The sequence below is a fragment of the Bubalus kerabau genome, chromosome 1 (assembly GCF_029407905.1).
Source record: "Bubalus kerabau isolate K-KA32 ecotype Philippines breed swamp buffalo chromosome 1, PCC_UOA_SB_1v2, whole genome shotgun sequence".
NCBI lineage: Eukaryota > Metazoa > Chordata > Mammalia > Artiodactyla > Bovidae > Bubalus > Bubalus kerabau.
In genome coordinates, this window is record NC_073624.1 from 165,752,617 (window position 1) to 165,778,278 (window position 25,662).

Consider the following 25,662-nt stretch of genomic DNA (forward strand, 5'->3'; position numbering starts at 1 on the left):
TTTAAATCTGGATATATAGACACATAAGTAAGCTTACGACTTTTGATACAGACTCATTACCACCCAAGAAAGTGCCCAAATCCAGTGAATGAACTTAATTTAATGAATTAGATTAGAAGTTGTTCAATCCTAAAGGTATTCGGTAGAGAGTGCTGGAGCCACCATTCAGTAATGCCTTATTTCTGGCCATTTTATTCAGATTCTACTGCCATTGTCCTCCGGCAACGTTGGCAGCATCTGTTCATTTTCTCCTGTACCCTTGACAAGAGATGAGGACAGGACTTATAATTGTATTAAAATGTCAAGCTGTGCAACGTATGTCCTGCCTAATGGAAATACAAGCTAGGAGACCTACGGTAATTAAAACTCATTTTATTGTAGATGGCGATGACTGCTCCTGAGGGAATGATATCTGTCTTGTTCCTGACCTCCAATCTAGAGCACCTCCCCCAGTAGCACCTCAATCACATAGAAACTCCTGGCGATCAAGCCTCTGCCCACAGTGACCAGCTGGAGTCTCTGTGAAAACATCTTCCTCCAACAAAGGTAGCAGCTGTGTCGAGGATCTCCAGCTGTGACCAGGCAGAGTTACTAACAGGTGACAGGTTCCCAGGATGAGAGTACATGTAATTCAGAGGCACTGTGGCTGCTCTATCATCTAAAATTCTGAGACTGTGATTTTGAGCCTCACAGATTTGGGGTGCCACTTTTGGTCACCCTCCAATCCTAGCTGGCACCCTTGTCACAAATGACCCCAGCTCAACTGCATTATGTTTCTCAATTTAAGAAAAGGATGGTTTGATTTCTCCTTTCTGTCCTTCCTGTGGAACGTGTAGAGGGAAACCAAGGACCTCTAAAGTAATGTGGGGAGGACAGTGACCCTATACAAAAGCCAATACAGCAGTGAGCTGCGGCTGGTATTTGGGGAGGGCTGGGCAGGCTCCTGGGTCAGCTCTAAACACAGGGTGAAAGGCACATGTCTGCGGCCCCAGCTTTGCCCCCTCTCCCACTCCCCGTAGCTGCTGGGCCGGGGTTGCTGCGGCCCCGGGAAAGCCATCTGGTGATGATGTGCACACATGCAGGAATGAGAGAGATTTTTCAGTGGGCAAGGCAAAGGGGCAACGACATTTAAGACATAGCATTGCTGGCTGGTGTGGCTTGAAGCATTGCTATAGATGAGAAGGAATTATACAAAGCTCCTCGAGTGTGAGCCTTGCTTTGTAGGCAGTCTGCTGGCAAACAGGATCATCCAACCAAAAAGCAGTGGAGGGCCTAGGTGACTGGGAGGGAAAGAGATGTTAATATCACCCCATTACTTCCATCAAGCCCCCACTAAATCTGCCCCAGATAAACATAGTAATATCCTTTTTTGATAGTAGATAGTCGTATAGTTATCTAAAGGATGAATAAAAACATCTTAAAAAGAGAAAAACAAACCTTTACTCTCTTGATTGATCTGTAACATGCTAAGCCTTGGTGAAGTAAGAACAGAATGCTTGTTATGTGAGTAGCCCCCACCCCCGTCTCCTTCCCTTTTGATTGCCACACCTATGCCCCCAGCTATGCAGAAACCCCGCAGCAGCAACTTTCAATAAGGACTTGAGTGACAGAAAGCAGATCCTCCCTGTCATGCAAGAAAACTGGCACCGAAACACACAACGGCTGCATCTGATAAAGAAACAAGGCAGGCTTCTCCCGTTCAGCAGGACAAGCAACGGTAGAGCCTGTGCTGGCCCTGAAATTGCGGAGTTTATTGATTTGTGCCAAAGCCATTACCACGGGGAAAGTAATGAACAAGACCTCCATGACTTAAAATCCCAGTCCCAGAAGGTAAAGATGCACTCCTGAGAATAAAGAAGACTCTCCAGCTTCTGAAAGCAGATGAAGACATACCTTTTGACTGAGAAATGATTAATTCTATGTTGTCAGGAGAATTCTGAATCATTCTAACAGCCATATCGAATGTGAAGCCCTCCAGACTGATGCGATTCAGGGCTAGTATCTGCCCTCCTGGAAGAATAAGACATCTCACTCATCCCATCAAGAAAATGAAAAAGAGCAATTCCTTAAAGCAGCATCTCTGGCAATTTAAAAAGACATACCTGGTTTGATCTTTTTGGCTTTTTCAGCTGGTCCCCCAGGTATAATAGAAGATATAAAGATGCCAGGATCGACTTTGCCTACATCTTCCCCCTCATTAATCACAAAACCTGTAGTCCAATTATATTAAAGAAGATGATGATGATTTTGCAGCTCAGAGAGGTTGGGTTATTTACTTGAGATTATGCAGCTGATATTTGTACCTAGGCCCTCTGATCTTCAAACAGCTCTTTCTACTCTGCCATGACGCATGGAGAAAAGTAGATGGTCTCCCTTTCAGAAGCACAGCTAAAGCCCATCAATGTACATGGATTTTGCTCCAGTACATAATCAGAGATAAGAAAAAGATGGTTTTTAATCAAGTACTTTCTCTCAGTGCCTTATTTCTTGTAAGGTTATAATAAGGTTCTTAGGGGTCTTCAAATGTGGTAAATGGTAAGAGGTGAAAGATATTGTCTATTCTTCTCCATCACTAAGAATTTCAATATACTAAGATATGGTGTGAGGTGAAAAATTGTTTTTCTACCTTGTTCTTAGATTTTCAAGATACGCACTCCAAAATCTTATAGGATCTAAAAAGAAACTTTTGTCCCCAAAGTCCCATTACTCATTAGGGATATTTAAAGGGAAGAAAAAGAAGTGATCACTGAAAACAGGCAAATTGGAAAAGGACAGGCAGGAAAAGGGAGTAGGAAAGTCTAAAGGGAAGATGGTACACACCTCCTTTCTGCCCAGAGAGAGAGAGACTGGGACTCCTCTACCGGGGGCCCTCTTACCAAAACCACGGTGTGGGTCCCGGCTCAGAGTCACATGCACAATTTCTCCATCTGGTTCAGCTATAAAGCTCCTTCTCCTGTTATTTCGTGATCCTAGATATGGAAACAAAGCCACACATTGTGCTTTTCCCCAAAATTTCTGAGAGGTAATGTGAAGGGTGTGAACAGCATTTCACACCCACATGCGTGTGCGTGAGCATAATACTGGGCACAGACCACGGGACACGCACCAGATGAGCTCCCTGGGCCAGCGGCGGCTCATCCAAAGCAGAGGCAGGCAGGTGGGCCATGCGCTTGTCCTGCACGACTTATTACAGCTGTTCTTTTTCTGCACTGGTCTTAGGATAAGACAGAATTTGAGCAGAGGTGACTTTGCTGACAGGGCTTCCCAGGGAGTACAATGGTAAAGAATCTGCCTCCTGATGCAGGAGATGCAGGAGACATAGGTTTGATCCCTGGGCCGAGAAGATCCCCTGCAGGAGAAAATGGTGACCCACTCCAGTATTTTTGTCTGGATAATCCCATGAACAGTGGAGCCTGGAAGACTACAGTCTGTGGGGTCACAAAGAGTCGGAAACGGCTGAGCAACTGAGCCTGTACAACCTTGCTGACGATGAAAGCTAAAACTAAAGTTGGAGCACAGAGATGACACAGCAAAGCCTTCCTCTTGTTGGCCCCTCACCACCAGGGGTGATGTGGCCTCAAAGTCCAGCGGAGGCACCCTGCAAGTTAGCCCCCAGCTTGGGTCTTGCAGGGGACTCAAGACAGAGCCTTAAGGGGCATTCCAATGCTGACCACAGAACACATGGAAAAATCCCCAAACGGTAACCCACCCCTCAACAATTTCCACATCACTCCCTCCCACAGGGCACCATAATGGGACTGGAACACAGGTCATGTAAAGAGCCTCCTGGTGGTATTCCAGATCCAGCCCCCAGGCTTAATGCTCATAAATAATATAAATATTAATATTTATTAATATGTATATTAATATCTTCATAACATAAATATCTTCTCTGACTCAGGAATCTTTATGTCCCACTGGGGACCTTCCTAGAGGATATATGACAAAGAGGGAGGCCGCCTGCCCTGTGTATGTTTTCTGATAAGAGAAAGTGAAAGTGAGAGTTGCTCAGTTTGACTCTTTGCAACCCCCTGGACTGTAGCCCACCAGGCTCCTCGGTCCATGGACTTTTCCAGCCAAGAATACTGGACCGGGTTGCCATTTTCTTCTCCAAGGAATTTTCCAGGGATTGAGCCCAGGTCCCCCACACTGTGGGCAAATTCTTTACCATCTGAGCCCCCAGGGAATCCCCTTTCTGGTAAGTAGTGGGAGATGATATTCTGGGACTGCATGAAGAGTTGTAACAAAAATGAATGAAGTATTTTTCTAACCATGCCTCTCCATGGCAGGTATTCCTCACACTGGACCAGAGTGCTCAGAATCTTGGCCAGTGCTCACACATTTCAGATCAATGTGCCCAGCCCAAGCCAAAGGTGGACAACAAGGGCTCTTCTCAACCATAAGTAGTTATGAGATTAATGGAAAAGCAAAAAGACTGTGAACATTGTTGGAGAAGCAAAATGAAGTGATGGCAAAAGACTGAAAGCAAGCTTAATGTGTAAGGCTTCCTTTACCCCTGCTTGGCCGATGGTTGGCCTGTACCTGTACACATGCTCTGAGCAGGCTGCCTAGAGAGAGGGTCACAAGTTGTTGACTTCTGAATCAAACAGAGGCGATCCAGCTGCTCGCGGCCAAGGCAGGGGCTGTGGGAAAAGACAACAAGTTTAGACAAGAGGCCCCTGGGAGGCAACTTCCCACCATTCAGAGTATGTGTGGTGGTCCCATGCTCTATCGGTCAGCAGATCTATAGATGCCATCAAAGGCTAATCTGGTTATTCCCTTTTTATGGAAAGTTATCAGTAACCTCTGATGAAAGAGATGGGAATACCAGACAACCTGACCTGCCTCTTGAGAAACCTGTATGCAGGTCAGGAAGCAACAATTAGAACTGGACATGGAACAACAGACTGGTTCCAAATAGGAAAAGCAGTACATCAAGGCTGTATATTGTCACCCTGCTTATTTAACTTATATGCAGAGTACATCATGAGAAACACTGGGCTGGAAGAAGCACAAGCTGGAATCAAGATTGCCAGGAGAAGTATCAATAACCTCAGATATGCAGATGACACCATCCTTACAGCAGAAAGTGAAGAAAAACTAAAGAGCCTCTTGATGAAAGTGAAAAAGGAGAGTGAAAAAGTAGGCTTAAAGCGCAACATTCAGAAAATGAAGATCATGGCATCCAGTCCTATCAGTTCATAGCAAATAGATGGGGAAACGGTGGAAACAGTGTCAGACTTTATTTTTGGGGGCTCCAAAATCATTGCAAATGGTGACTGCAGCCATGAAATTAAAAGACACTTACTCCTTGGAAGGAAAGTTATGACCAACCTAGACAGCATATTAAAAATCAGAGACATTACTTTGTCAACAAAGGTTCGTCTAGTCAAGGCTATGGTTTTTCCAGTGGTCATGTATGGATGTAAGAGTTGGACTATAAAGAAAGCTGAGCATCGAAGAATTGATGCTTTTGAACTGTGGTGTTGGAGAAGACTCTTGAGAGTCCCTTGGACTGCAAGGAGATCCAACCAGTCCATCCTAAAGGAAATCAATCCTGGGTGTTCATTGGAAGGACTGATGTTGAAGCTGAAACTCCAATTCTTTGGCCACCTCATGCAAAGAGCTGACTCATCTGAAAAGACCCTGATGCTTGGAAAGATTGAAGGCAGGAGAAGAAGGGGACGACAGAGGATGAGATGGTTGAATGGCGTCACTGACTCAATGGACATGAGTTTGGGTAAACTTCGGGAGTTGGTGATGGACAGGGAGGCCTGGCGTGCTGCATTTCATGGGGTCACAAAGAGTCGAACACGACTGAGCAACTGAACTGACTGACTGACTGATGTGAGTCATTAAGGGTTGTGAAAACCTGGCATTCATAAACTAAAAGTAGAGGAGATTACTGAGGACTCTGATTCAGCTTTCGATTGAGAAGGCCAGCTGCCATGCAATGTTGGCAGTCCCCTCATGGGCATGTCCACTAGTGAGAGAGTCAGTTCCTAGGCAGGTTGATAAGGAGTCTAGGGGTCCCCAAGGAGAGAGGGGTCTGGAATTCTCAAGGAGGAAGAAAAGACAAACTTTTTTTCTTTCTCCACATTCCTTAGGATTATATAACAATAATGTATCCTGCCTGAGGACAGTCTCTGGATTAAACCTTCTGACTAATTCTGTTATCTTAAAATGTAAATTATGGGAGGTCTTTACAACCTCCAGACATTCTTTGGATTATATAACTTCATTGTTAACACTAGCAAGCGGGTACTCTTTCTGCCCCCTTCTGATGCCTATGTCAGAAGCTTTCTCTATCTCCTTTATACTTTAATAAAACTTTATTACACAAAAGCTCTGAGTAATCAAGCCTAGTCTCTGGCCCCAGATTGAATTCTTCTCCTCCAGGGGCCAAGAATCCCAGTGTATTCACGTGATTCAACAACAACCTTTCACTAGCAGGTCACTGGAAGGGTATCTTGCAGTCAAAGCATTCTCAGATGGCTTCAAGTCAGTCATGGCTTCTTTGAGCTTTTAATCTATCAGATGAGCTGAGCTCACCGTCCCAGTCATCCCCAGCAGCGGGCTGGGCATGTAAATAACACAGTCTTGGAGGCGTCAGACCAGTCCAGATGAGTACCATCAAGAGGAGAAGAATCAGCCAGCCAAGCCCTGCCTTAAATTTGTAACCCAGAAAAGTGTGAAATAGAATAACACAATGCTTGTTATTTTAAGCCACTGTGCTTTGGAGTTGTTCGTTACACAGTAATAGATAGTTTGGCTTCATCATTACTGACTGGGTTTGCAGTATATGGTGATGCATATTTGCATCAACAGATTGGGAGCCATAATTTTCTATGAATTGCTTTAAGATATAATATATGCATCACAATCCAAATCAACCACCCTTTCCTCTTGCTGAAACAGATGTATAACTCATTCCAAAGAACAGCTCCTGTAACATCTTCATTGCTCCTATAACATCACATGCTGCCTGTGAATCTGTGCTATTTTTATTGCACCATGTTAGTGCAATCCAGCTGATAGGCTATTTTAAAATTTATGGATCATTGTGTTATACTGTAGAGTTATGTTGATAAGCTCATTATTTTGCAAATTAAATCACAAGTGATTCATCAACAAAGAAAGCAGCGGTAGTGTAGCAGTTAGGAGTGCAGATTCCGGGGCCAGTTGTGTGTGTTCAAGTCCCCAAATGGGAGAAAATAGAAACTACTTTGTAGGGTTGTGAAGGCTAAAGTCTTTGATGGGTACAGTGTTTAGAACAGTACCTGGTTCATGACAAACCCGAAAAGGCTACTACAACTTGTTTATTTTGTCCTCATCAATTTCGTATCATCACCTAGCTCTTTCTCCGCCAAAAGATAGAGCAGCATAGCAGGGGGACACGGGATATCGGCCTTAGAGTGTTTAGCATAGATTTGGCCCGCAGACAGCCTTCGGGAAATCTCTGTGGAATTAATTGGTAATTACCCAATGAACGCGTACTTCCCTGAGACATCTGACCTCCTTTAAACAAGGTCTTCACGTAGGGATTGCTCCAGAGCACCAAGTACACGGCGGTTCAGGCCCAGAGAGCAGACGTGTCAAACCCACCTGCCTCTGAGTCCTTGGGCCCTTGTCCCCTTGCTGGTGTCCATGGTGAAGTTATCCAGTGACCTGCGCAGCAGGCCCCCCGCGGCATCCTCCAGCCCGGGTATGAACAGCGCATTTTCTGAGCACGACAGTCTCTGAATCCAAGTGAGTTGGTTGGACTGGGCCAGGTGTGCAAGACTCAGACTGGCCATTTGCACACACTTATCGAAGTCTGAAATGTGGCAGAAACAGATAAACATAAATACCCACAAGAATGATGCTGGTTCCATCACTCTCATGGCAGCAACACATCACAGGCCCCAGGTGCTATCCTGGCTTTACTTTGTCTGCAGGGAGGGACCTATTTTTCCTCATGCTGGCTCGTGGAGCTGCTGTGATGAGCCCTGAGAATGCCAAGTCTGCCTAGTTAGCACTCACTAAGGAAAGAAAACTCAGACGCACAGGTAGGAAGAGACGGGATGCCCTCCCTGCCCCGGCAGCTGAAGGACTTTGAGGCACAGTTCACAGCAGCGTCACAGCGCCAGCAGAGCCTTGTGTAAAATTAACTGCCGCCACCCGTTCTGCTCGCTGCCTTTACAAACCATCCTCCAAACGTTAACAAATAGGTCTGCAGATTACCTGAGCTCGCAAGATTCCTCTCTGCCCTGTGGAACATAATCTTTCATCTCTACACAGCTTAGTTTCCTTACTACTAAGATTTAAGATCCGATTTCCTGAAATATGAATAGATCAGATGTGTTGTCTTCCAGTTTTAACAACGCCCTCCCTCCCTTCTTACAGAAAGAGGTAACAAATGATTTTGATGAAATCCCTAACGTGAGCCCAGGAATGTGAGTGACTCTCACCACTTCGTTCGTAAGAAACTGGATTTGATAGATAGATTCCTTAACTTAACTAGGATTTATACAAAGCCCAGTTTGTAATTTGAAAAAAGAAAATGATGACTATGTTCTGACTATCAACCGATGGCACGACCCTGTTACGACCCAGAAGAAAAGAATGCTCAGCACGTGGCGCCGGTGTGGCTCCAGCTGTGTGTGAGCGTGTGCCTGCACGCATATCTAAAGCAGTGAGGTGCCTTCAGGGAGAGCTTGTCCGTGGGCATTTATTTCCTCTGGTGGACAATCCCCCTAACGCACAAGGGCCCGGTTCATTGTCAGTACTGCACCCACTGAAAAAGGCAGCTCTTTTTTTTTTTTTGGCCTCGCAACATGGCATGTGGGATCTTAATTCCCTGACCAGGGATCAATCTTGCACCACCTGCAGGAATCTTAACCACTGGACTGCCAGAGAAGTCCCAATGTAGCCTTTAAAAGATATTTTGGGGGAACATTCTGTGTCTAGGAGGCATTCAGTACCATCATTCACGTACAGTAGGCAAGGGAATTGGAGAAGGAAATGGCAACCCACTCCAGTATTCTTGCCTGGGAAGTCCCATGGGCAGATGGGGTTGCAAAAGAGTCAGACACGACTTAGCGACTGAACAACAACAGGCAAGGAAGAAAAGAAGACTAAACGCAATTTGAATATGATATAGCAGCAATGATAGTAATATCCACACTAGCAGCCTACCCATCCTGTGTGCTTATCACATGCCAGGCACAGTGGTAAGCATGTTATCTGTATTGTCTCATTTAATCCTCACAAGAACCCTGTGGGTTAGATATTACTATACCCACTTTATAGATGAGGAAAAGTGAGTCTAAGAGAGAGTTGACAATTTGCTCAAGGTCCCCAGGGCTTGTAGGTGGTAGAGCAAGACTCACTCAGCTGACTTTACAGCCCATACCAGAAAATGGATGTACCGAGGACGTGGAGATAAAAACAACATGGGAGATTCATCTGAGGCGTGTCCAGCCCCCTCTGATTGCCAAGGTCTAAGGGGAGAGTGACCGTAGCCTTAATTATGGTGGATGTTTAATACTCACAGGGAGACACTGTAGAGAAAGAAAGTGATGACAGGGACTCAGCTCAAAAAGGTTTTGTGGATTTCAAAGAACCCTACGTACAGAGGTTGGCGGTACAGGAAGAAGAGGTGTGCCCAAGAGAGGAAGGCTCCAGAAGGTAGCAGAGGAGTACACGAAGGGCCTGGATTCCCAGCAGAGTTCTGTCCCCAGCAGAAGATGGAGAGCATTGGTGCACCAGAGAGGAAGCCACAAGGAAATGGAGAAGGGAACTAGGGCAGGACGGCGGCTGGTCACTGCAGGTCTGTGGAGTCTGACAGCCACAAGCTTGTGGAAGGGCCACAGGTACCCCTGAAGCTTTCGGCCATCTGTCTGAAAGGACGAGAAAAGGCCTGTGGTCCCCCTCTGCGATGCTGACAGATTCTCTCTGATTTAATCCTGAATTTATGCACTTGTAGAGGCTCGGTGATTTTTCTCTCGCCCCAGGGACTCAAATATAACTATTAAGTAATATGCTTGTTGAGACAATTCACAGAAGAATGACTAAGAAACATTTGGAAAATGTCCAACTTCCCAACAGTCAAAGAAATGCCAAGTGAAACAACACCAAGGAATCATCTCTCCCCATAAATGAGCAAAGATAAACATGAAGATATCTCTTCCAGCAAAGATGCAATGAAACAGGCACAGTGATACTGGGCATGGGAATGGTGCTCAGAAAACCCGCAGAAGCCCTAAAAGTGCCCCTGCCTTTGTATCCCAGATTTAAATGAAATCTAGCTTAAAGAAATAATACAAGATACAAAAAAGTTTTTCTTCCACTGATGTTTGCTGCAATATTATTTATGATATTGGAAACTGAAAACCAAATATAAAATCAAAATAGAGGCACAATTAATTAAATGATTGTATTTCCACACCAATTATCCATCCATTCATTCAAAAAACGTGTGTTAATATTAACCGTCTCACTTGATACACCTCTGTTTCATGTTGGAACAGTAAAGGCGGGGACCCTCTCCCTACCGTCTGGGAACTCCCAGCTCACTGAAAAGTGGAGGCAGACACATCCACAAATCCAAGGGGCTGAACACCACACGTGAGAAGGTGGAGCCTGCACGAAAGAAGGAGCAGTCATCTCCATCTGGGAAGGGAGCACAGAGGCAGTTAACTGGCAAGGACTGCAAGGAGCGGATTGTCCTTGAACTTATTCTTGGAGAATCAGACTTATCGTGGTTGTCTGAGCCTGGAAGAGCATGGCAAGTAGAGGCCATGCAAATATTAGATTCCCCAAAATTCCTATTATGGTCAAATCTGTAGTTTGAGAAAACAATGTATTATGAGCAAGACAGGCTTAAAAGGACTAATTTTGCTAGTAAGCCCATGGAGTCTTTATAAATATTTTATGTTCATTGATATCAAGCAATAAAATAGATATGGATGATGTCTCACACTTTATTTTAGCAATAGCAGGTAAAACGTAATTTACATTCATTATTTCTAGCTCCCTGGAAACATCATAGAAATGCTAGTCTGTGACTTCAAAGACATATTTATATATTTGTTTGGTTTTGCTGAAAATAATAGGCCACTTTTATTTTCTGTATTTGGTTCTGCATCTGAATGCTCAACAATTTTGTTTCCTATTTGATCCCCAAGCCCGGGATGCCAGGACCCAATGATGCAGCTCCCCTGTGAATTGACCGGTGCCAAACAAAACCCCTTGGCATGCTGAAGTCTATGGGGTCACAGAGAGTCGGACACGACTGAGCGACTGAACAACAAACAAAACCCCCACAAGCAAGAGCTGCCATAACAAGTCACGTGGAGCCATGAACATCCGACATTCATTCTAGATGAGTGAGAACAGCATGGCCTGTCCTGTTGGGGCACAGCACGAACCTGCTGGATGGGCAGTTGCTCAGTTGAGGACACCGAGGCCCAGAAGGGCAAGTGAGTGTTCAAAGTCACGCAGCTAGTAACTGGCATAGCTCTGAGTCTGCTGGACTCCAGGGTCCACATTCCAAGCCTGGGGTTCATCTGCGTCCAGATCACCTGGGTTCTTTTACAAGGGCAGATTCTGATTTGGGGGCCTGAGACTCTGCCTTCCTAGCTGGCTCCCAGGTGATGCACACACAGAGACCACTCTGGGAATACGAATGGTGAAAGCACTACATTATATTGCTCCCTTTTATAAATGAATAGGAAATAATGGTGAGAGCTCAACAGTAAACATGATACACCCAGCCTTCAAGCCCAGCTAGCTTTAGGTTGAGAACGCAGTGTGTACTCACCACTCGTAACTCCAGGAGAACTCATCTGAGCATTAAAGCCATGCTGGGCGCAGCACAGGCCCAGCAGATATTTACAGGTCTTGACTGAATCAGTGACAAATGTGTGCTTTTTCCCAGTGATGCTGCTTGTGATGATGAACTTCTTTCGCTGCGGGGAACAAACGCGAACTTTAATACATTGACCATTCTCACCCATCCATCGAAGCACAACTATCCAGAAAATAACCAAATTCAGGAGGTGTCAGTTGGATACCAATGTAGGCATCCAGAAGGGTATGGCAGATGTTGTCTGCCTATGGCCCAATATTTTTTCTTAGTTTAAATACAATCCCTCTTTCTTTCCCCCTTCATTCATAAATCAAATGTTTCTTTATTGAGCAATTGCTATCTGCCAAGGACTGTGCTAGGTGAAAAGAATATGAAATGAGTTCAGTACAGGCATTTCGCTCAGCAAGAAGTGAATATAATTTCCACGTGCATTGGGAAAGGCCATTAAATATACTTATAGTTTGCATTGTCCAAACTCTCGGACTTGGAAGGCAAAATCTCACCTAGCAGGTTTATAGAAAAGATAAAATCACATCAGTAATCTCATGTTTTCATGCTGTTATGTGCCAGGTTCTGCTCTAAATCCTCTCTGTGTCTTAATTCATTTCATCCTAGAAGCTACAGAATGAGAGCAGTCCCATCATTATCGTTACTCTACAGATGAGGAAGCAGACGGAGACTCCTCAGAATACAGCAGGAACTGAGGTCATATCACCAAGAAACACTTCCTCAACATTTATACCTTCAAGGCCCATGCACAAAGGGATAATTTTTGTAGCGTTCACTGAGATAAACTGGAGAGGAATATCTATATGGGGTTATCTATATGGAGCTTCCATGAAAAGATCCTTAAATGTTTGCAATATATAACTCTAATAAGAACAATGAAATATACAGTAATAGAAATGCTATTAAATACAAATTTATATATAACTTCCAAATAAAATCTCTATTCTAGATATTTCATAAGAACCTTGAGCTTGCTCCTATAAAGATAACTTTATAAATACAGGTTTTATGCTTGAAAGGGCATTCTGAAACTCCTGAACTCCTTTAAGGCTGCTGCTGCTGCTGCTGCTAAGCCGCTTCAGTCATGTCCGACTCTGTGCGACCCCAGAGACGGCAGCCCACCAGGCTCCCCCGTCCCTGGGATTCTCCAGGCCAGAACACTGGAGTGGGTTGCCATTTCCTTCTCCAATGCATGAAAGTGAAACGTGAAAGTGAAGTCACTCAGTCGTGTCCGACTCTTCGCGACCCCATGGACTGCAGCCCACCAGGCTCCTCCATCCATGGGATTTTCCAGGCAAGAGTACTGGAGTGGGGTGCCATTGCCTTCTCCGTCTTTAAGGCTAATCCCTTTTAATTTTTGATAATTGCCATTCCCAAGAACCTCCATCCACGCAATCAAATATGAACAGAGGGTGACAAGTGTTCATGCTTCCCCTTTAAAAACGCTTTTTTACCATTAACCTAATTTCAGATACTTTAAGCATTCTCTAGATATCCTTTACTTTTATTAACAAATTAATGTTGAATCTATACTAATGTGAATGGATTTTGAATTCAAGTGAATTATACCTAGTATTTTTTATTTAATGCATTTTCTCAAACATTAATAGATGCTATCTAACTATTCTTACTAATTTTTTCCTCCGTATTCAAATTATAATGTCTAAACTCCACTGGCTGATCATTTTATCCACACTTTTCCAAAGTTGAATATGTGCTTAGAATCCCATCTACTTTGTCAATATGCATTGACATGCTTATATACAGTCATGACAATTTTATATTAAATTCACTCAGGTATTAAAAATCTTAGATAAGTCATTTTCTAAAATTGAATAATTCTTCTTTAACAAATCTAAAAAAAAAGAGAGAACTGTTCACACGGGCACACATATATACCACATCTTTCTTTCAGACCATAAACACTTGCCAAACTATCGTACTTTTGGACCCCAGTGCCCGAAGGTATTAAACACCCCAGAGAGTAGAATTGCTATCTCATTTCTTGGCATGAAGCTGAAAATAGTCTTGACTGTAGTGGTTTACATTTTTTTTTTCCCACTTTGATAACATCATTTAATGGGAAATCCATATCTTCAAGCCAACTTTCACACAAGCAAACTGCTCTATGAATAAGATGATGTGTAACTTGAATCTCAGGGTTTTCAGCACAAACACCAAAAGTGTATTTACATCTGTGTTGTTACAGAATAAAAATACTTGGTGTTTCTGTAACATCATGTTTGTTTCAAAGCATGTTTTATCATTTCAAATATTTCTTCCCTGGTAATTTTATTGTTCTTCCTTTGCAGGCTCATTTATTTGTTTGGCTTGACACATCTTTGCAGGATAAGATTCTCTCAGACAGAGGCAGATGTGCCCAGCTAAGGAAGTTGAAACTCCAGACCCCTACTTGGGAAGGCCATTTCCTGGAAGGGGCCCAGCAACAGCTTCCTGTGTTTTTATAAAATGTAGAAAGAAAGATGCTTTCACCACAATCAATTAAAATCACTGACTCTTCTTTCCACTGGAACTCAGTCTTATTTTTCTCACCAGAGATAACACTGCATGATTTTTTTTTTTTTTTTTTTTTTTTTTTAGAATCAAGCCAGCAGGTGTTTATTTTCACGCTATAAATAGAGTTCCCTCTTACTTCCCATTTTCTTACATGATACATGAGATACAGAGAACCCAAATTTCATTTGATAAAAAAATCAACTGTGGAGTCTTAAGTGGCAGTGAAAGAATAAGCAGGACCAGGCACCGAATCCAAGGCCGACAGCGACAGTCCACTAGGAAGGTACTTCAGTTACAGAACCACGACACATCCTCTGACGGTGCATTGTCTTGGGACAGTCTGGCTCGACAGTTAAGCTTCACCCAAGCACCAGGGCCAGACGCTGTTCTGGTTTCTTTGCGCCTCCTTTGGCCTAGCGCCCAGATCGGTTTCCCCAGGAGGCCTCGATGGCAAGTCATCTGAGCTGGAATCCGGAGGGCTGTGAATGCAGGTGGCGGCCCCCGGGGGCTGGGGCTTTGCTGAATGGAGCCCTCCTTGCCTTGAGTTTCCCCGGCTGGGGTGTGGAGGCCAGTGCGGTGCGGAGCAGGCTGGCCCATGGGGCTGCTGCCTGTCTTGTGCTTTAGTGGTAGACGTCAGTGCTTCCAGGTGTCCCAGGGGGAGTCTGCTGATAGAGGAGTGTAGGAGAGGCGGGGAGGAAGACGGGCACTGCAGGCGAGAACGATCGGGGGACAAGTGGGTCGCTGTCCAGGCTGAGGGACAGACAGCTCAGCGGGGGCCAGTCCCACCTGTGCTTGGGCCCAGCAGCTGGTGGTGGCACACGGGGCTCTGAGCAGACTGGGAGCTGTGCGGGGGCCCGGGAGAGACGACCCGGGGGAGCGTTCCGGGCAGGGCGAGCCAGCGGCAGCTTCCCCAGGGGCGGGGGCGGGCCTACTGCTGCCCCGACACCAGGACGGCCAGCTCCTGGATGGACATGCTCTTGTTGACGTAGCGGTCATACTGCGCGGGGGTCAGCCGCCCGCTCTGCAGGGCCTCTTCAATGGAGAACTTCCTGCCGGACTTCCTGTCATGGATCACGGAGGACTCGCCTCCGGGGCCCTTGACGGAGATCTCCTCCCAGTCGCATTCCTGGCTCCTGAGCTTCACAAACATGTTCCAGTCGATGAGGCCGGCGCGGTGGGCCTCCTCGGGGGACAGCTCGCGGCCCGAGTCAGGGTCGATGACCACGATGGAGCGCCGCAGGTGGTTCTCCCTCTGCTCCCGCTTGACGGCCCCCCTAAAGAAGCAGACCCCACTAAGGAGAAGCGGAAATGAATGGGGCTGCTTTCAATGTACAGTTAATGGGATTTATTTACGTGATTTACAGTCTCTTCTGCAACAGTTTATTGCCAGCCATCCCAGAATACTCCTTCCATTGGACCAAGTCACCCAAAATCTCAGCATAAAGACAGGACCAGTAATCATGTAAAATTGACCATGCCCTACAATAACCAGCCTCAGAAGTATGTGACGTCAGCCCCAGAGAGGAATAAGATTTGAAATGCAGAGCCAGAGGCCAGTCTGCAGGAAACATTTTCAATCATCAGAAATGAAAACCTGTAATTTAATTCTCAAAAACATCGAATTAAGTGGAATTTTTATCCTATCAGGAATGTACTTTGTAATTGTACATATACTGCCTTATCAATACAGTGCACATTTTTTTCTTTTTGTTTTCTTGATGGGAATCACACAATATGAAATTTATTTGATTTTCCTGTGTTGGTAGCCTAGAAACCTGCAGTGGCGCTTCAAAGAGCAAGAATGTCTGTCGCAAAGCTGCATGTTTTATGGATCTTATCAACAATAAAAACAACTTTCAATCAGATGTGCTAGATTTCTCTTCTCTCTAGAAAAAAAGATATTACAAAAGTATCATCCTACGGAAAAGTACAAAGTGTGTGCCACCAAAACTTTGAAAGAGAAAGAAAAGAATTATAGAGTTTATCCAGAAATTCGTTAATAAGAATATTAACTTTTTTACTTTGGGGATTTTGCAGTAGTTGATCTTTTAAAATTCAAGAGTTGTGGTGATTAATTTTCTCATTCTACATAAGCAGTCACTTTAAAACCTTGTTTGTTTTGGAAATTTGTGTCCTTGTTTTTAAAGAGAGCCCTACAAATGCTGTATCCTCCCAGGCTTCGCGCATTTCTCTCCAGACATTTTTAACTACTATTAATATCCAAGAACAGTTATTAGCATGGGTAAGTTCATTATTTAACAATGAATGCTTTCGTGATTGAATAATCTTTTGAATCGATGTCTCTGTCACAGGCGGGCTGCCAATGTACCTACAAATCATATTCATTGTAAAAATGGCATTTTTTTTCTATTTCCTTGGCTACCTCTCTTCAGGATGACAAAACAAATGTTAGCAATTGTCTGAAGCATTCTGGCTTCCTCTAGTAATTAAGCTAATTTGAAAATAGTTTCCTAAGTTGTAGCATGAACAGCTCAAGTCATTTTCTGTGTAAGATGCTGGGTTTGTGGCAAGCAGCTGGTGATGTTACTTCCCATGATGACTTTTCCATAAAAAAGGATATTTATGTTGAGGAAGAGACTGGTCATCAGAACATGGAAATCCTAATTAGTGACTGGGTGTTTTTAAGCTACAACGTTTGTTTTGTGAACCAGATGACTTTCCAGCTTTAAACAAGAAATTCTTTGTGGTCATGGGGAAAATAAATATCTGTAAAAGTTAAACCAACTTAAATATAAAATACTTCAGGGGGCTGTTAAATTTATGGTTTCAAAAATTCTAGTTTTCAAAATTACTTGGTAGGTTGTCTGCACTTCTACAAATGTTTTAAAAGAAATTACACTGAGAATTGAGAATTTTGAACAATCAAATATGAGATAGAGAAAATAGGAAGTAATAACAGTATTGAATATTCAATAATCACAACCCCACTGTGGCCTGCCAGTCTCCTCTGTCCATGAAATTCTCCAGGAAAGAAAACCGGAATGGGTAGCCATTCCCTTCTTCAGAGGATCTTCCTCACCCAGGGATCAAAGCCTGGTCTCCTGCATTGCAGGCAGATTCTTTATCATCTGAGCTGCCAAGGAAGCCCTCATTGTGAGTCAGCTGTTCACATCAGGTGGCCAAAGTATTGGAGTTTCAGCTTTAGCATCAGTCCTTCCAGTGAACATTCAGGACTGATTTCCTTTAGGATGGACTGGTTGGATCTCCTCACAGTCCAAGGGACTCTCAAGAGTCTTCTCCAACACCACAGTTCAAAAGCATCAATTCTTCAGTGCTCAGCTTTCTTTATAGTCCAACTCTCATATCCATACACAACCACTGAAAAAACCATAGCCTTGACTAGACAGACCTTTGTTGGCAAAGTAGTGCCTCTGCTTTTTAATATGCTGTCTAGGTTGGTCATAACTTTTCTTCCAAGGAGCAAGGGTCTTTTAATTTCATGGCTGCAGACACCATCTGTAGTGATTTTGGAGCCCAAGAAATAAAGTCTGTCACTGTTTCCACTGTTTCCCCATCTATTTCCCATGAAGTGATGGGACCAGATGCCATGATCTTAGTTTTCTGAATGTTGAGCTTTAAGCCTACATTTTCATCAAGAAGCTCTTTAGTTCTTATTTGCTTTCTGCCATAAGGATGGTGTCATCTGCATAGCTGAGGTTATTGATATTTCTTCCAGCAATCTTGATTCCAGCTTGTGCTTCACCCAGTCTGACATTTCACATGATGTACTCTGCATATAAGTTAAATAAGCAGGGTGACAATATACAACTTTGATATACTACTTTCCCTATTTGGAACCAGTCTGTTGTTCCATGTCCAGTTCTAACTGTTTCTTCCTGACCTGAATACAGATTTCTCAAGAGGCAGGTCAGGTGGTCTGGTATTCCCATTTCTTTAAGAATTTTCCACAGTTTGTTGTGATCCACACAGTCAAAGAATTTGACACAGTCAATAAAGCAAAAGTAGATGTTTTTCTGGAACTCTCTTGCTTTTTTGATGATCCAGCAGAGGTTGGCAATTTGATCTCTGGTTCCTCTGCCTTTTCTAAATCCACCTTGAACATCTGGAAGTTCATGGTTCACGTTCTGTTGAAGCCTGGCTTAAAGAATTTTGAGCACTACTTTACTAGCGTGTGAGATGAGTGCAATTGTGTGGTAGTTTGAGCATTCTTTGGCATTGCCTTTCTTTGGGATTGGAATGAAAACTGACCTGTGGAGGTACGGGTCAGCAGTGGCCTGCTGCAGGGGCTCTGGGTGCAGCAGACCTGGGTATGGCATAAGCCCTCTTGGAGGAGGTCACCATTAACCCACCCATAGAACCACCAGAACTTACACAGGACTGGGAAAACAGGCTCTTGGAGGGCACAAACAAAACCTTGTGTGCACCAGGACCCAGGAGAAAGGAGCGGTGACCCCACAAGAAACTAACCCAGACACGGCCATGAGTGTCCAGGACTCTCCCGCAGAGGGGTGGGGCGTCAGTGGCCCGCTTCAGGGTGGCCTGCTTCAGGCTGCACTCGGGAGGCACCGAGCGCAGCAGTGCATCATGGGACCTTTTGAAGGAGGTTGCCATCATCTTCATTACCTCCACCATCGTTTGGCCTCAGGTCAAGCAACAGGGAGGGAACACAGCCCCGCCCATCAACAGAAAATTGGATTAAAGATTTACTGAACATGGCCCCGCCCATCAGAACAAGACCCAGTTTCCCCCTCAGTCAGGCTCTCCCATCAGGAAGCTTCCATAAGCCTCTTATCCTTCTCCATCAGAGGACAGGCAGAATGAAAACCACAATCACAGAAAACTAACCAAACTTATCACATGGACCACAGCCTTGTCTAGCTCAATGAAACTATGAGCCATGCTGTGTAGGGCCACCCAAGATGGACAGGTCATTGGGGAGAATTCTGACAAAACATGGTCCACTGGTGAAGAGAAGGTCAAACTGCTTCAGTATTCTTGCCTTGAGAACCCCATGAGCAGTGTGAAAATTAATTGTAACTAAATTCAAATAAATGATGTTCAAATGTTATTTCAAAAACTGTACATTTAATAGGTATGTTGTTATTGTAATTTTTTTTTTAATGACTGACAAATGTTTTCACATCTGTAGTCCATGGGAGACAGGCCAGATGCCTCCCCACCATGTGTGCAAAGGGAAAATTAAAATACAAGGAAAATGTTTCAAAAGCATGCAGACTCCATTGCACCTACTTCAAACTCTCCTTCCCCATCTGCCACTCCCAGCCTTGCCACTCCCAAAATCAATAGATTCCCCAAACTAAAAGAACTTCACCCAGAGGGAAGGTGGAGTCCTTTAGGCTAGTGGCTGCCTGTGGAGGTGACAGGGGCCTGGGTGGAGGATGGCAGAAGAAATGGCCTCCAGGGGACTCAAATCCCCTGGTAGACTTCTCCCAAACATGCCATAGTCAACGGAGTACAGGTTAGCTGACAGGCTGTGAGCTTAATTTCTTAGGAGAAGATCATCTGACCTATTGTTCCTTTAAAGGGGTAAGAAATCAAAGGAAAACAAAGCCAGGGTCATATCAACTGAGTGACACTCACATAAGCCAAAATCTTTTCAATTTCTCTCCACTGAAACCTTAAAGTTGCAATTCGGCTGTTGTTTCTCACTTCGTATACGATGACACCCTTGGCACAGATCCCCAGGGCCATTTCCCCTTCCGGCCGTGTCTTCTCTGGGAGAACTTGGTAAACCAGCACACCATATTCCGGGAGCTGCTGAGCGACCTAGAATGAGAACAAGGCCAGTTAAGAAGAGACAGGCACACTGGTCTAAAATAATGGATTTCAAACCATTCCGTGAGAAAAAAAAAAAAAAACCTTAACAGATGTTCTGAAAAAAAGAGTAAGATTGCCAAATAAGTTTCGGAAGCACTAAGCTAAACATATCTCCTTACTACAGCATTTCTCTGCACCTCTAATATGATGGTGTTGTTATATTTTATTAATAGAACGAAGGAATCCTTCCCTAATGAAGTACCTTGAGACACTAGGAACACTGATATTAATTATGAAAGGGATACCAGAAAATAATAATATCTTGAACAAGGTTGTAGAACTCAGACTCTTCTGAATCATCTCACAGGGATTTCTTTTTCTAAAGCCTACTGCAGTCCTATCTGATACAACCCCTTCATTTTACAGGTGGAAAAACTGAGGCCCAGGCACAGAAAGCAGCCTTCCAAATGATCAGCAGCACTATTAAAACAAGATAACATCCTGCAGAAAAAAAGGAGCAATCACTGGCATTTCTCACCATGTGGCAGTGATTTGGTGGGGTCCCCACAGCCCAAGATCTATCTTCAGTTTTCCAGTTTAGGAGACAGAATTTTGTCAGGAACCTGAGGGTCAGTCAGAGCTGGGAACTGCATCAGGCTAACCAAAATCTTCTGAGACTGGTGTATAAACCTAATCCAGATATTTTTTTTTATGTCTGAATGGTAATCACGTCTCTGTTCTGGTCTCTGCCATCTTCATCCTCACCTGGTAGACTCCAGTTGTTACTAGAAGACTGATGCACCCGGGCTCAAGGAAGGTGGGCTCAGAATGTGTGGATGTGTTCTCCACACATTTGAAACTCTCTCAGAAGGGTTTCAGGGGTGAAATCCGGTGCTCATCTCTACCCCACAGCAGAGGGGACAAAATCCTGCCCAATCTCTCTCATCCCCACAAAAATGAGGACAAATTATGGCTTTGGAGAGCTCCTTTCTCGGGCCCTTTTCTGTCTTTTCTCCCTGTACTGATAAGTAATCTGTGCAGATAGGTCACACTGCCTACAAAACCTACAGCCTTTTGCATGATCTTGATTACATTTCTAGAGCCAGAATCTCGCTGTTTCTTTCAACTTTGGAAAGAGCCTGTCATCGTCACTATCACCATCATCGTCATCATCATCTAGAACAGTATTACTGGACATCAGTGCTGAAATATCCAACGGCCAGACTGAGCATGTACCTAAAGTACAAAGCAGGGCCAACCCAAAACAATTGCATAAATTCGTTTAAAGAATTTGATGTGATATTTCTAAAAAAAAAATTAAAGCACTAAAATAGTCATCATTAGAATAGAATCAATAGAATAATAGAATATTCGATAGAATAGAATTCTATCGAATATTCATCATCAGTAGAAGATTCTATTCATCAATAGAATAGCCTCTATTAGACTTTCTTTTATTTTTTAAATTGTTTAGTGTTTATTTTAATTTTTAATTTTTTAATTATATAGAAAGGGATATGATATTGAAGTACTTGGAGCCACAAAATTTTTAAAATGGTTCAGTGCTATTCTGTAACAGAGCAGGACCCTACGGGGCTTTCCTGGGACAGACTTCCTTATCCAATCTCTTTCGCCTGCTTCTCGTTTGTAGAAAACCTTTATCTTCCTAGGCCTTCCCTTCTTTGACCTATCATTGCACTTCCGGGAATCTGTCCTAAGAAAATATACCAAATGACCAAGATCAAAACCCTTTGATCAGAGTGATGTTTGGTGCAGACTTCCAGAGTTGGGTTGAGAAAACTAGTTCCTTGCAATAAATGTTCCTAAAGGCCCCGCCTTATAGAGTACTTGGAGAAGGAAATGGCAACCCACTCCAGTATTCTTGCCTGGAGAATCCCACAGGCAGAGGAGCCTGGCTAGCTAGTTACAGCCCGTGGGGTTGCAAGAGTTGGACACGACTTAGTGACTAAACCACCACCTATAGGATCCTACCTAAAAGGTATCACCTAAAGGTAAGGGAAGCCGGTGGCTCAGAGGTAAAGACTCTGCCTGCAGTGCAGGAGACGCAAGAGATATCGGTTTGATCCCTGGGTCTGGAAGATCCCCTGGAGAAGGAAATGGCAACCCACTCCAGTATTCTTGCTCAGAAAAATCCCTTGGATGGAGGAACCTGGTCCAGAGGATCACAAAGAGTAGTACATGACTGAACAACTAAACACAAAGGTACCACCTTAAAAGGGAATATTGGGCAAGCTTTGCAAAGGATATTTACAAAGCATTTGTATTTGTCTGGGGAATGCATAGGTTATAATGCTAAGTGGGAAAAAATACAAGGTACAATCAGTATGACTTCAACAACAAAAAGAAAATATTTTAACAGCATATGGCAATCCCTAGTTATGTGGGGAAATGGCTCCATGGTTGAAGAAGTTTGGAAAACACCAAGTTAACCTTGAACAAGTTGTTCTGAGATTAATATGCTAATATAGGCGTGAATCTTGCCAGCAGCAGTACCCAAACTGGACTCTCGCCAAATCTGATGAACTAGCAGCATTAGTCATCAGTGAAGCATAGGCCAATAGGTGTCATCTGACGATGGAAAAGGGAGCCACAAGGAGCTATAATTAAATAATCCAGGAAATGTTTATTGGAGTAACTGGTCTCTGTGCTGAGTTCTGGGGATCCAAGGCCCTCTGGACATTTACAACCTAGAAGAAGGGACAAGAAATGAACAGAGATGTCTGTGATGTAGACTGTCAGCAATATATGCCAACAATGTATAAAATGTTCCTAACCTTTGATCCTGTGATTCTACTCATGAGAGTCTATCCTTAAGAAATTAAGCAGAAATGCAGCTAAAGACATATGCAGAAAAAAATATGAATCTCAGTGTTGTTTAAAATAGTCCCATATTTAAAATAATTTATGTGCCAAATAACAGGATACTGAGAAAAAATTTGGGGTACCTCATGTGTTGATTCAAAAGAAAGTTTCAATAGTGAGATGAGATTTAAAAACAGCCCACAAAACTGACTATATAATATAAATCCAATTTTAAACATAAATGCATGTACACATGTGAATGCACAGACAAAAGAGGGAAGGATGAATATATACAAATGGATTGTGCTGTCTCAATGGGGAAGAATGAAGTGAAAAGTGAATGTACTATTCACTCAGTTGTGTCTGACTGCAACCCCATGGACTGTGCCCGACAGGCTTCTCTGTCCATGAAATTCTCCAGGCTAGTATACAGGGGTGGATACCCATTCCCTTCTCCAGAGGATCTTTGTGATCCCAGGATCCAACCCAGGTCTCCTGCACTGCAGATGGATTCTTTACTGTCTGAGGCATGAGGGAAGCCTATTTGCGTGTGTGTGTGTGTGTATGTTAGTCGCTGAGACATGTCTGACTCTTTGCAACCCCATGGACTGTAGCCCACCAGGCTCCTCTGTCCATGGGATTATCCCAGCAAGGATACTGGAGTGGGTTGTCATATATATATATATATATATATATATATATATATATATATATCTCACTTTGCTGTATATACTTGAAATTAATGAAGTATTGTAAATCAACTAATTTGAAAAAGATATCCCCCAAAAAAGTTTCCACATTTTTCCTTGAGTTGGTGGCTTCCTTTACAACTACTGGTCATCGTTCAATGAGAGGAAGAAGGGACACAACGAGCCAGGCACACTAAGCCAGGGCTGCGCAGAGGCCTGCAGACCCAAATCCTTGGCTTCTCTGCTGGCTCTGTGGTCCTGCACCCTCTCTCCACCAGAGGTGCGCTCATGGCTTTGAAGTCCTCACTTGTTCATTGTCAAGGGAAGGCTGCATCCACTTAGCAAGGAACCGGAACAAAGGCTGGATTAGGGAACACACTGAGCGCCTTTCTCCCGGAGCTGCTCAAATGAAACACTCAAGTGTTCATATTGTACTAAGTGCTGCAGAAAGTTCCAAGTGACTGACCAAAAAAAAGCCCTCACCTCAGTCGTTCTGCTTTCAAAAGAGTATCTCTATCAAAAGCTAGAAAACACAGAATATTTTTGTCTCAGGAGACATTGTAAAAAGAAATATAAAAGCCCTGGAGTTCCCTTTTGAAACTGCTCCCCAACTCTAGAAGCCCCACCAGGGACATCACCCTGGGGATGCTCGGGGGCCTCCTCCCACATGTCTCTCCCCCACCCCCGGCTCTATCTGCACTGGCAGAGCGGCCAGCCCCTCCCGTCCTGAAGTACAGTAACTGGTACTGTTTCTGTTCTCACTGGGCAGCTATCAGCTCTCACAGTGCTGCAAGCCTCTGGGTCCCCTTCTGTGCTCTCTGCAAAACTTAAACTCCCCAGAGGCAGAAAGCACGTCCTTCATGTCTCTGTTTTCTGTAGTGCCTGGTCCACTGCGGGTGTTAAGTTGTGAACTGAGCAAAAGCTATTCACTGGAGGCTCTGTGCACCAACATAAGAGACTTTGCTTTTGGCTCACACTCAAGTTTGTGCTTCAGATGTCAAAAATGTCTCTACAAGAAATGTGGCCTGCCCCCACTCACAGAATATTGACCGTGTGAGCTCCAAGGTTGAAGAAACGGCCTGCCATGCCCACTCTGGTCCAGTAAATCCTGCTCATTTGGGGGATCATTTCCAATGCCATCTACTTCCAAAAGTCTCGAGCCCTGTGCTTGTACCTCCCTGTGGCTCTGAGCACACCCAGCCCCAGGGAAATCTCTGGAGGGATTGCTGACTACGTGCCCCCTCAAGAGTCCAAAGGCCTTACCCTCAAGAACTCCAACTCAGCATCCTCTCCCCAAAGCACGGGGCTCAGACGGTGCATCTCTGAGACTTCGACTTGGACCCGGAGAGCCGTCATCCTCTCAATGAGACTTGCGGGGATATAATCTTCAACTCGAAAATAGGCTTTGTTCTCTACCTGCTGGAAAGATGCAGAAAAAAAGGGACACAGCCAAGACAGCTTCTATAAGACTCTGAGCAGAACAGAAGCCTGTCTGCAGTAGCAACTCAGTTAGGGCCCCCGGGAAAAGATGCTCTTTTGAAGTGCCCACTGGATATCATATTCTACCATATTAGAGACTGAGCCAAACCACATAACAGAAACAGAAGGGAAAGGGGAAAGAAGCCACCTGTTTTTGACCCACTCTTGTATGTCTGAGGTCCCCAGAACATAGTAGCTCTTTCTATCCTCAAGGTAATCGTAAGAGGACAGTACCGTTATTGTCATTGCCAAGATGAGCCAAATGAACAAGAAAGAAAGGCATTTAACAGAGCTAAGTTCACACCATTTGGAAGTGACAGAAACAAAGCCCTCACCCCTTCCGCAATGTCACGCCACTTCCCCAATGGCACAGTGAAACCCTGGCTCTAAAGCTGTGTTCCTATATATTCACTCAGCACTTCTATCTGCATGCGCTACCAGCACGCCCCCTCTCACAAGGGAGGCCTTGTCTATGGCACCATCTCTTCACAACAAGGTGATCAAGAAGCGTCCCCCGAACAAGAGAAGATCTGG

General features: G+C 44.2%; 1 protein-coding gene across 1 annotated transcript in view; it reads right to left on the reverse strand.

The window, feature by feature from the left end:
• FRMPD2 (FERM and PDZ domain containing 2) overlaps positions 1 to 25,662 on the reverse strand; it is a 68,021-nt gene that overhangs the window by 19,155 nt on the left and 23,204 nt on the right. Inside the window, exons 11-19 of the mRNA XM_055538236.1 lie at positions 24,913 to 25,065; positions 19,961 to 20,146; positions 11,807 to 11,951; positions 11,220 to 11,231; positions 7,606 to 7,816; positions 4,543 to 4,643; positions 2,877 to 2,969; positions 2,103 to 2,210; positions 1,894 to 2,010 (exon numbers count right to left, since the gene is read on the reverse strand). Coding sequence (XP_055394211.1) covers positions 1,894 to 2,010; positions 2,103 to 2,210; positions 2,877 to 2,969; positions 4,543 to 4,643; positions 7,606 to 7,816; positions 11,220 to 11,231; positions 11,807 to 11,951; positions 19,961 to 20,146; positions 24,913 to 25,065 — 1,126 coding nt within the window. The remainder of the gene's footprint in view (positions 1 to 1,893; positions 2,011 to 2,102; positions 2,211 to 2,876; positions 2,970 to 4,542; positions 4,644 to 7,605; positions 7,817 to 11,219; positions 11,232 to 11,806; positions 11,952 to 19,960; positions 20,147 to 24,912; positions 25,066 to 25,662) is intronic.